This window comes from Manis pentadactyla, chromosome 14 (genome assembly GCF_030020395.1).
Source record: "Manis pentadactyla isolate mManPen7 chromosome 14, mManPen7.hap1, whole genome shotgun sequence".
NCBI classification, from domain to species: Eukaryota; Metazoa; Chordata; class Mammalia; order Pholidota; family Manidae; genus Manis; species Manis pentadactyla.
Window position 1 is genome coordinate 21166280 of NC_080032.1, and position 12745 is coordinate 21179024.

General features: G+C 39.3%; 1 protein-coding gene across 5 annotated transcripts in view; it reads left to right on the forward strand.

The window, feature by feature from the left end:
* Nucleotides 1-12745, forward strand: part of HECTD4 (HECT domain E3 ubiquitin protein ligase 4) — a 177916-nt gene that overhangs the window by 77583 nt on the left and 87588 nt on the right. For all 5 annotated transcript variants that reach the window (XM_036929526.2, XM_036929522.2, XM_036929524.2 and 2 more), the window contains exons 8-10: nt 3347-3539; nt 7134-7292; nt 12490-12603. In XM_036929526.2, the coding sequence (XP_036785421.2) occupies nt 3347-3539; nt 7134-7292; nt 12490-12603 (466 nt within the window). The remainder of the gene's footprint in view (nt 1-3346; nt 3540-7133; nt 7293-12489; nt 12604-12745) is intronic.

Genomic DNA, 12745 nt, shown 5'->3' on the forward strand with positions numbered 1-12745 from the left:
TAGACAATAAGAAAGTAAACAACAAGAACAAAATAATTCCAGCTAGTGATGAATGCTGGAAGAAAATAAAGAGGGTAATGTGATGGAGTGTGAGTCTGGTGGAGGTGGGGAGCCACTTCAGTTTGGCAGGCAGATGGGCCTTTCTAAGGAAGGGCATTTGAGGTGAGAGCTGAGTGACAGGCAGCAGCCATCCATCCTGACAGATAGGGTGGCCAGTCATCCCAGTTTGCCTGGGACTGAGAGAGTTCTCGGGTCATGGGCCTTTAGGCCCTAAAACCAGGAGAGTCCTGGGCAAACCAGGACAGTTGTTTAAAATCCAGGAAGAGGGAACAGCTGTACCACGATCTAGAGTTAGGAGGAAGCTGGGTGTTTTGGAGGAATGACAGGAGACCAGCATGGCTGAAAATGTAGTGGCAAAGGGTGAGCTGAGGCAGATGGCTGGCAGGTCAGTGGATGACGGACCGCGTGGGCCTTACCAGTAGTTTGGGTTCTATTATAAGAGTGTTGGAGAGCCACTGCAGGCTTTCAAAGCAGGGAAGGACACAGGCTGATTTGCATTTGCAAATGGTGATTGGCTGGTGTGTGGAGAGGAAAGTGTGGGGTCACCATGGTGGAAACGGAGCCAAATAGAGAGGCTGGTTCTGTCAGCAGGCCTGAGGGGATGGGGCTTGTGCCAGGGAGGGAGCCCTGAGGGAGCATCTTGTCGCTGCTCCGTACTGCTTCTTCCCCTTCCCAGGCTCTTTTCCTCCCTCCTTTCTAAATCAGTAGCTTTTTAATGCTGAAGAGCTTCTTTGCTAACTAGAAGCTCCTAGATTGACTACTTGTGCACCAAAACCTCAGCCCTCGGTGCTCCCCTGGGTGCTTGATCAGGTTCACTTTTCAGTATTTTCAAAGTACGTGAACACATAGTACAGTTTTTTGTTTTTTTTTTAAGTTACCCATTGATTTTTCTCATAGGGCTAGATTGAGTAATGCTTTTGAATGCCAGGCTTAGAGTGATTGATTTTTATGTTGGATGCCTCTGAAGGATTATATTTAGAGTTGTGCAACATAAATAGAGCTGTGCTTGGTAAAAGTTAATTCAGCAGGAGGGTGGGGGTAAAGCAGTGTGGTAAGATGTGGATGTGTTAAATTTTAGGCATCAGTAGCTATTCAAGTAGAAATGTGGCGAGTAGGAGGCAGTCAGAAAAGTGGGGCTAGATCTCAGCAAAGATGGGTCTGTGATAGAAATGTGGGAGCTGCTGGAGTCAGGTGGGATTGGGTCTGGGGGAGAGCGGTGATTTGTTTATTCAGCAGGGCATCAACTATTGCATGCCTGCTCAGTGCTGGGAGTGTTATGGTGAACAAGGCAGACAGGACCCCTGCTCTCCAGGAGCTGGCATTCGGTTGGGGTGGGGCCAGTAGAAAGGCACACAATAAATGAGTTAGAGAGTAAGATCATTTCAGGGAGTGGTAATTCCTGTGTAGATAATGAAAGAGGGTGGTGGGCTTTGGTTTTGGGGTGCTGGAAATTCTTTAGATTGGTAATTAGGGAGGCCTCTTTAAGGGAGTGACATTCTACCTGAGACCTGAATGATGGGAAAGGCCAGGCCATGGGAAGATCTCAGGACAGACAGTTCCAGGCAGAGTTCTCAGAACCAGAGGTTAGCTCTAATCCTAGGCAAGCACCCATTTAAGCAGGTGGAGATGTGAAACCAGCAAAGAAGAGAGAGAGCAAGGAAGGCAGGGACTGTGTTGGCTTTGCTCCCTTGCAGAGTCCCTTGCACAAAGGTAAGTGTTCATGTTAAAAAGAAGCAAACCAGGATTGTGTCCTACCACAAAGACTGAGGAAGGAGGACCCCAGGAAGCTGACAGCTGTAGCACAACCTACACAGAAGTCAAGGAAAAGGTCGATGGTTTTGGCTTTAGGGTACTCAGGGGTCAGTAAGAATTGTCTGCTCATTAGAGGGTGCTGAGTTCAGAGATTCAACTGCACATGGTTAAGAAGCAGGGGCAAGGACATAGAGACAGCATTTTTGGACTCCCTAAGAAACCCTTTCCGTTATCATTTGTGAATATGTCGATGTCGCCCACCCCTGGGACCCTGCTGGTTGTGCTCCTGATTTGCTTGCTTTCTCTTGCCTCTCCCCTGTTACAACCTTTCGCTTTGGACTCCTTGACTTGTTATTTTCTTCTGTAAACTTTGCCACTCTGCATTCCTAGAACCTCTTATCTCTATACCCGACAGCTGCAGGCCAGTCCTGTCCACCTTCACTGGTGGCACCAGTTACTGAGACTCCAGCGGAGCCAAGAGCCTGGTCTGGAAGGAGATAGTGTGGGCTGCAGGGGCTGCAGGACATATATTTGAATCACTTGACAGTGAATCCAAGTGGAGAAAAAGGGATGGTATTTCAATGGATCGCCAAGGTTTTGTTTAAGCTCGGAGACCTTTGAATGCTTGAAATCAAGGAGAAGGCAGGCAGTACAGAGGGAGACAGTGATGAAGGGAAGAAGGGAGTTAATTAAGTGATCTGTTCAAGAGGAGGCAGTTTGGAAGTGTTAACTTTAAATACCTTGGGGTAAAGTGCTTCTTCCTCTGAATTAAGCAGAAAGGGAGAATCCATGCAGCTGGGGGCAAAGGTTCTTTAGTGGAAGATGAGTGGAGTAGCCTATAGTGGGTCTGGGTATTTTTAGCAATAACAAAAGCCAGGTGCTCTGCTGAAAGTTAAGCTCAAAATTGGTGAAGGAGTTTTGGAATCACCACTCCTGAGGTTTTGCTGGAGGGTAATCAAGTTCTCAAGGAAGAACTGGCACTGGCCAGGATGCAGTGGAAGCTGACATGTATTTTTAGCAGGCAGTCTGCTTTCTCCACGAGTGCTGTGCCAGTACCCGAGCAGCTGGGGCTAATGTTAACTCCTGTTAATACAGTGCTTGGAGGTTAGCCACTAATTATATTTCAAGAAGACATTATCCTTATAGTTGTACTTAATAGTAAATCAAAAACTGATTGATTTGTTTTCCTCTTGTCTAACTTGTACCTGTCAGAAGCCTGTGATTAGTGAGAGCAGCCTGTGGAATTCAATATAAGAAATTTTAATCAACAACCTGTTGGAGAAGCTATTACACTGGGCTCATTACTTTTAGAATCTGGGCTAGTGTGAAGAATGGAAGCTCTCGAACTTAGCATAGCCATTCTTTTGTTCCCTGTAGTTTCTGCCGAGAAGTTAAATTTTGAGGTATACATGTACTGAGGTGCAGTTTTTGGAAATTGAGCAACCAGATCACAGTAATGCAATTCTCAAGTAGAAATTTTCTAACTAAATGGAAACAGATATCACTTAAGGTCCTCTTTGTCTTTAAATACTAGGTTGAAAATGGTGTATTTGTAGTGAATCCACTTCAGGAACGCACAATTCTGATGAGAAAAGAGGGAGAGTCTGCAAAAAGCATTAATGAGATGCTTCTGAGCAGACTATCACGCTACCGAGCATCCCCATCTGCAACGCTGGCTGCCCTTACTGGTTCTACCATCTCCAACACACTGAAAGAGGACCAAGCAGGTATGCTGTCCTTCACTCAATGTATCTGTATACCTTCTATAGCTCTGTTCAGCTACATTTTTTTCAAAGACAATTTTCAGAGCAGTTTAGGTTCATAGAAAAATTGAGAGGAAGGCACTGAGATTTCCCATATACCTCCTGCTCCCACACACGCACAGCTGCCCTCATTATCAATGCCCCCCACCAGGGTGGGACATTTGTACTGTGCCCATAAACGAAAGAGAACTTAATAAATGGTGAGTGTTCTGACTGCTCCATCAACCAGCCATACCCCCATCTCTCTCCCTCCTTGGCGCTCCCTATTTCCCAAGAGACAACAATATTGAAATTAGGCCAATTAATAACTCTGCAATGGCCACTAAGTGTTCAAGTGAAAAGAAGAACCTCCATCTTTCACTTTAAATCAAAAGCTACAAATGATTAAGGTTAGTGAGGAAGGCATGTCAAAAGCCAAGAAAGGCTGAAAGCCAGGCCTCTTGAGCAAACAGCCAAGTTGTGAATGCAAAAGAAAAGTTCTTGAAGGAAATTCATAGTGCTACTCTAGTGACCACACAAATGATAAGAAAGCAAACTAGCCTTATTGCTGATACGGAGGAAGTTTTAGTGGTCTGGAGAAAAGATCAAATCAGCTTCCCTAAGCCAAAGCCTAATCTAGAGCAAGACCCTAACCTGCTTCAATTCTGTGAAGGCTGAGAGAGGTGAGGAAGCTACAGAAGAAAAGTTTGAAGCTAGTAGAGGCTGGTCCATGAGGTTTAAGGAAAGATATTGCCTCCGTAACTTAGAAGTACAAGGTGAAGGAGCAAGTTATCCAAAGGTCTAGGTTAAGACCATTAATGAAGGTGGCTACACTAAACAACAGATTTTCAATGTAGATAAAATGGCCTTCTATTAGAAAAAGATGCCACATAGGACTTTCATAGCTAGAGAGGAGAAGTCAATGCCTGGCTTCAAAGCTTCAAAGGGCAAGCTGACTCTTTTCTTGTGTCTAATGCAGCTGGTGACTTTAAATTGAAACCAGTGCTCCTTGACCTTTCTGAAAATCCTGCAACCCTTAGGAATTATGCTCAATCTACTCTACCTGTGCTCTATAAATGAAGCATAGCCTGGTTAACAGCACATCTGTTTATGACATGGTGTACTGAATATTTTAAGCCCACTGTTGAGTCTTACTGCTCAGAAACAAAGATTCCTTTCAAAATATTACTCTCATTGACAATATTCCTGGTCACTTGGGCTCTGATAAAGATGTACAATGAGATTCATGTTGTTTTCATGCCTGCTAAGACAATATCCATTCTGTAGCCCATGATTTAAGGAGTAATTTCAACTTCCAAATTTCATTACTTCAGAAATACATTTCGTAAGGCTATAGCTGCCATATATAGTGATTCTTCTCATGAATCTGGGCAAAGTCAATTAAAAATGTGCTGAAAAGGATTCACCATTCTAGATGCCATTTAAGAACATTTATGATTCATTGGAAGAGGTAAAAATATCAATATTAACAGAAGTTTGGAAGAAATTGATTCCATCCCTCATGGATGACTTTGAGGGGTTCAAGACTTCAGTGGACAAAGTAACTGCAGATATGGTGGAAATAGCAAGAGAACTAGAATTAGAAGTGGAGCCTGAAGATGTGACTCAATTGCTGCAATCTTGTGACAAAACTTGAACTGATGAGGAATTGCTTTTTATGAATGTGCAAAGAAAGTAGTTTCTTGAGATGGAATCTTCTCTTGGTGAAGATGCTGTGAAGATTGTTGAAATGACAACAAAGGATTTAGAATACGACAAACTTAGTTGATAAGGCAGCATTAGGGCTTGAGAGGATTGACTTCAATTTTGCAAGAAGTTCTGTGGATAAAATGCTATCAAACAGCATCATGCACTACAGAGGAATAGCAAAAGGAAGAGTTAATCAATGGTGCAAACTTCATTGTTTTATTTTAAGAAATGGTCACAGCCACCCTATCCTTCAGCAGCCACCACCCTGATCGGTCACCAGCCATCAACATTGAGGCAAGATCCTCCATCAGCCAAAACACTGTGACTTACTGAAAGCTCAGATGATGGTTAGCATTTATTAGTAATAAAATATTTTTTAGGTAAGGTATGTAAGTTGCTTTTTTAGACATCATGTTATTGCACACTTAATATAATACAGTATAATGGAAACATAACTTTTACCTATACTGGGAAACCAAAAAGCTTGTTTGACTCACTTTATTGTAATACTCACTTTATTATGGTGGTCTGTACCTGAACCCACGGGATCTCTGAGGTATGCCTGTACTGAAGGAATGTTTGTTGGATAAGAAAATATGGGCAAAATAGGAAAAGAGAATGCAGAAGGCAAGGATATATTTTGAATTCTGTGAAAATCGGCATCTATAGTCTACACATGTAATCTAGTACTTTTATATGCATTCTGTATATATTCCTTTAACATGATGTTGCTACCTAAAAGTTCACCAGTTATAGGCTAAGTGAATTTTTGACAGTTAAGTCAACATTCAGAGTGCCTAGAATTTTTTATTCTATCATAAACTAATACCTATTATCATGTTAATAAGAGTATGGCTGTTAAAAACATTTTGGTGAACATGTTGTGCTCACAAAGTTACTCATTTTTCAGTCATAGCCCCTTTAGGGTTTCTTATGTGTGGAAATTTATGCCCTGTAATTTATGTCCTGAATGAAGAATATACATGTTGGGGGCTTGGAGTTTAAAAAATGGAGAAGCATAGGCATTCAATGCAAATATCAGATAGATCAGGTTTCACTTTTCTCATTTTTCTAATCTAAACCATCTAAAGATGACTTTATAATCTAAGTAACACTTATATTTTATACCTTGACAGTGTCCTAGGTACAGCACTCTGATTGACTTTCTATTGCCATCATCAATCCTCACTAGACTAATACACAGAAAATCCTTAATTCACTCTGCCTTTTCAGATCTGCCAGTGACTAAGGGAGATTAAAGTACATTTTGTACCTCTTGATTAGGCACAAAAATTATCCTCTTAAGAACAGTTTATGTCCCTGACTCTAAAAAAAAGAAAATATATGATGGGTTATCAGAAATCATGCAGGTAGAAAATTATTTTGTGATAGATACTGTGAAAGCTTTTATGAACTAGTTATAGGTTGAAATTTCTGGCTGATTTCATGTTCAAAGCTGTAAATGTAATATCACAAGCCTGTTAAGAATTTTTTTCTATACGAAATGAAAATATCTCTATCAAAGCACAGTTTCCTAAGGAAAACATGAACAGTAGGATTCTTCTTTTATTTTGAGATGTAGTCCATGTGAGGATTCATTCTCTTGAAAGAAATTTTAGAGACATATGGCATATTGAATGGTGAGAGCACCTTTGAGAAGTGTTCAAATCATGTAACTGGAGGCGTGGGTCAGGCTATGGAGTCAGAAGATTATTTTTCCCTAGTTTGTTACAGTCTCATTCTATTTTCCCAATCCGGGTATATCCTTGTTTAAATTTGGGGCCCCCTCATTATACTCTAATTTGTTTGGGTAATCAAATTAATCTGTGTGTCGAGTATTTCTACTCACCATTTTCATCTTTTCACCAGCAAATACTAGCTGTGGGCTACCTCTGAAAATGCTTCGGAAGACACCCATATATACCTGTGGCACCTACTTGGTGATGCTGGTCCCACCCCCTGGGGGGTCAGGCAGCTCTGCCACCCGCTCTCTTTTTGGTGGAACAAGTGGTTTGTCATCTTTAAAAAGTAAGTGGATTTTATTTGTGGTCCTTTTCCCAATTTGTCTCCAACATTGAAATATAAGGCTTTTCTGTTAATGATTTGAAATTTATTCTGTTGAACAGTTGTTTACAATAGCTCTTTGATAGCAATAAATAATACTTACCAAAATAGCAATAGGCTAGGAGGAATTCTAAATATAATTTTTGTAGGTGATATAATAATACATTTCTGATAACTATCATCCTGTAAAATTTGTAGAAGTAATGAGTTCAGAAAAATTTTAGGAAATAAAATAATCTATTGCCGCACGATGACACAGCAAAAGCTCTGCTCACTGTGATAGAATTCCAGAGTTTTTAAAATAAGTATGTGAAATGTCTCCATTTTAGGACACATAAACAAAATGTTAAGTAAAAAATACATGATGCAAAGTAATTATGCAAAAATTCATTAATATTAAATGCACATACATTTTTATAAAAGACAGAGACATAGTAATTAAAGCAGTATAGTTTTGGTTTCAGAGGGACAAATAGTTAATTGGAATAAATATAGAATCAAAACAGTTTCCTTTTGCATTGCCATTTTCTAGCTCTTATCTTAGGGACATCACTTAACCTTTCTGAGCCTCAGTTTTCCCACCTGTAAAAAATAAAAGGATAATTTTATCTCACATTATTTTTGGTAATCATATGTAATAATGTATATCAGTATTTCTAAAAAACAAAAACAAAAGTAATCAAAATGTTTCTTTAATATATGGTAACACTTTTGTGCATGCGTATTTTTTTCTCTGAGATTTGTTTAGGCATGCAAAATTAAAATGTTTTAAAATCGGTTTGTTTTTATTTCCCAATATTTCATATTCTGTCCTCTTGAAATAATTTCCCTTAAGGATATTTCACATTTAGACTTTTATAAAGCATTTCTTACTTAAGCAGGAAGATATAAGTTTGACCTCAGAAGTTTAAGCAAAATCATTTATCTACTATCAGCTTAACCTTTAGGCCCATTAAGTAGTTGCATGTATTTGGGATTTAGATATTTATCACAATTCCAAACTCTTTTGCCTTTAGAATCAAATTGGTTGGACTTTTTCTCAACAGTTTGTTTTTTCTAACAGTTCATGTGACCAGTATGTTCCCTTAAGCCCTTGGTAATGATGTAAATTTAGTATTAGACATTTTTTTTTTTATTAAGGTATCATTGATATACACTCTTATGAAGGTTTCACAAGAAAAACAATGTGGTTATTACATTCACCCTTATTATTGAGTCCCCCCCGATACTGCACTGCAGTCACTGTCCATCAGTGTAGTAAGATGCCACAGAGTACCTATTTGTCTTTCCTGTGGCCGCACACACACTACATGTACCAATCATGATAACCCACAATCACCTTCTCCCTCCCTCCCCACCTTCCCTCCCTCACCCCTCCCTTTTGGTAACCACTAGTCCCTTCTTGGAGTCTGTGAGTCTGCCGCTATTTTGTTCCTTCAGTTTTGTTTCATTGTTATCCTGCACAAATGAGGGAAATCATTTGGTATTTGTCTTTGCCTGACATATTTCACTAACCATAATAGCTCCATCCATGTTGCTGCAAATGGTAGGATTTGTTTTCTTTTCATGGCTGAATAATATCCCATTGTGCATATGTACCACATCTTCTTTATCCATTCATCTACTGATGGACACTTAGGTTGCTTCCATATCTTGGCTATTGTAAATAGTGCTGCGATAAACATAGGGGTGCATATGTCTTTTTGAAACTGGGATCCTACATTCTTAGGGTAAATTCCTAGGAGTGGAATTCTTGGGTCAAATGGTATTTCTACTTTTAGTTTTTTGAGGAACCTCCATATTGCTTTCCCCAATGGTTGAACTAGCTTACATTCCCACCAGCAGTGTAGGAGGGTTCCCCTTTTTCTGCATCCTTGTCAGTACTTGTTGTTCCTAGCCTTTTGTATGTTGGTCATCCTAACTGCTGTGAGGTGATATTTCATTGTGGTTTTAATTTGCAGTTCCCTGATAATTAGCGATGTGGAGCATCTTCATGTGCCTGTTGGCCATCTGAATTTCTTCTTTGGAGAAGTGTCTGTTCATATCCTCTGCCCATTTTTTAATAGGGTTATTTGCTTTTTGGGCGTTGACATCTGAGTTCTTTATATATTTTGGATGTTAACCCCTTATCAGATATGTCATTTATGAATATATTCTCCCATACTGTAGGATGCCTTTTTGTTCTACTGATGGTGTTCTTTGCTGTACAGAAGCTTTTTAGCATGATGTAGTCCCGTTTGTTCCCCTTGCCCAAGGGAAATGTTGCTCATGTTTATATTCAAGAGATTTTTGCCTGTTTTCTTCTAAGAGTTTTATGGTTTCATGATTTACATTCAGGTGTTTGTGCATTTTGAGTTTACTTTTGTGTATGGGGTTAGACAATAATCCAGTTTCATTCTCTTACATGTAGCTGTCTAGTTTTGCCAACACTAGTTGTTGAAGAGGCTGTCATTTCCCCATTGTATATCCATGGCCCCTTTATCATATATTACTTGACCATATATGCTTGGGATTATATCTGGGCTCTCTGTTCCGTTATACTGGTCTATGGGTCTGCTCTTGTGCCAGTATCAAATTGTCTTGATTACTATGGCTTTGTAGTAGAGCTTGAAATCAGAGAGCATAATACCCCCGCTTTATTATTCCTTCTCAGAAATTGCTTTGGCTATTCGGGGTCTTTTGTGGTTCCATATGAATTTTAGAACTACTTGTTCCAGTTCATTGAAGAATGCTGTTGGTATTTTGATAGGGATTGCATTGAATCTGTAGATTGCTTTAGGCAGGATGGCCATTTTGACAATATTAATTCTTCCTATCCATGAGCACGGGATGTGTTTCCATTTATTGATATCGTCTTTAATTTGTCTCATGAGTGTCTTGTAGTTTTCAGAGTATAGGTCTTTCACCTCCTTGGTTAGGTTTATTCCTAGGTATTTTATTCTTTTTGATGCAATTGTGAATGCAATTATTTTCCTGATTTCTCTTTCTGCTGGTATTAGACTTTTTAAATAATAGCTTTATTGAAATGTAACTTACATTCCATAAAATTCACCCCTTCAAAGTTCAGTGGTTTTTAGTATATCAGTAGAGTTGTTTAAATATCACCACTATCTAATTCTGCAACATTTCTGTCACTCCAAAAAGAAAACTCATACCCATTAGCAGTCACTCCCTACTTCCTTCCTACCCTGGTATCCACCAGTCTGCTTTCTCTGTGGATTTACCTATCCTGGTCTCTTCATATATGTGGAGTTATACAATTCCACATATATACAATTTCACATATATAGTATACACTTTTGTGAGTGGCTTTTTAAAAAAAATGTCTTCAAGGCTCATTCACGTTCTAGCATGAATCAGTGCTTCCTTCCTGTTTCTGGCCAAATCATATTCCATTGTATGGATAATACTCTGTTTTGTTGACATTTTGGTTCAGCTGTTTTGAATAATGCTACTATGAACATTCAGGTACAAGTTTTGTGTGCATGTTTTCATTTCTCCTGGGTATTTGCATGGGAGTAGAATTCTGGGTCATGGGGTAACTGCGTGACTACCTAACCATTTTCATTTTACATTCTCATCAGCAATGTGTAATGGTTCCAGCTTTTTTACAACCTCATTGATACTTGTTATTTTCCTTTTTTTTTGGTTATAGGCATCCTAGTGGATATGAAGCAGCATATCGTTTTGATTTGCATCTCCCTAGTGACTAATGATGTTGACAGATTTTCTTGTGCTTTTTGGCTATTTGTATACCTCCTTTGGGGAAATATTTATTCAGATCCTTTGTCCATTTTTAAATTGGGTAATTTGTCTTTTCATTGACCATTAGTCTTATTAAGCTCCTTCTTAGTCTCCTTGGCCTGGCTTTTTCACTCAGTTGAAGTTGGCCTCATTTGATAAAAGGTGCCAGGAGGATATGTATATAGCTTACACAATGATCCTGTTTTAGACCAATAAATCAATAAATGCATAAATTCCTTCTGTGTCCTTGTCCACATTGGTCACTGTGGGGATGACTCAGTAAGTGGGAGCAGGAGGAGCATGTCACCTGGCTGGGAGAATCATGTAGGTGTGTGAAACAACTAGAGGATGACATTTGATGCTGTATCACTGCCTGAACCAGTGATAAGGTAACAAGTTACCTTATTAAGGGGAGCAGATTTAAGTGCTGCAGAATCAGAGAAAGAGAGGACCATAGTGGAATGGGGTAGAAGGGAGACTTCATGAGGTTCTGAGTTTAAGTCATGAAAAATGGATATTATTTGTGTAAGTGGCCAAGTGAGGAAAGACATATGCATGGTAAGCACAATGAAGGAGAGATTTGGGGAAGATCATTTTGTTGGTGTACAGGATGGAGCAGTATAAAATAGAAAAGAAAGGAGTACAGCTTAGACCATAGCTCAAGTCGATCACAGTGAGGATCAGATTACTAGGGTAATGGGAATAATGAAAGAGAAACTCAAGAGACACAGTGCTAGAATTTTCTGTTCGAAAGTGGGGAGAAAATCTAATATGTATACATGCTGGTGTTGATCCTTGTCATTTTAACTCAGTAAATATTCACAGTAACTATGAGGTAGGTACTTTGATTGTCTCCACTTACACATGAGGAAAGTGAGAGGTTTAGTAAGTTTCCCAGGGTCACCAAAAAGTGGTAGAACTGGAATTCAAACCCAGAAACATAAAGGTCATGCTTGTCATCGCTATCCTGTGTGAAGGGAAAAGGCCAGTGTGTCTCTCAAGTTATGGAGCCAGCATTTAGGACAGCAGCTGAGCTGTGCTTGTGTCTACCAACCTTGATTGAGCACCAACTATATGTAAAGTATTTCTGCTAACTGTTGTTACCTTGTAATGTTAATAATCATAACCCTTCTAGCAAGCACCCTTTCTATCTATAGTGAAATAAACCTTTATGCTAATGTTGTCATTTTAAAAACACTTAAAAAAATATGGCTCACTGTCTAGGAAAATATTTTGTGACAGTTTTCTTTTTATGGTCTTGTGCATATTCTGTCTCCTCGTTGTTACCACCAGTAGACAACAAGAAAAGATGTGTGATTTTTATGAAAGTCTTGTTGAAAGCCTTAAGTTTAAACTTTGAAAAGTAGACCAACCATCATCTAAGGCTTATTAAACAGACTCATGTTTGTTTCTGAAGTCCTAGCCTCTAGCTTGGTGTATAATATTTCGGATGGTCAGTTCACAAGTCGTGCCGATCTCATAGATGCTGCCGGAAGCTCACTTGGGCGTGGTGCTCTTGTACCAGGATTGGGTAAGAAATGCCCACATTTCCTTGGAAAATTCAGAGTTTTAGTATTGCTCAACAAATTTTGCCAATTGCCTGTGTTATTCTAGTTTCCTTTAAAGAAAGAATTTTTTTATACTATTTAATTTGGGGGATTAATATAAGAAAT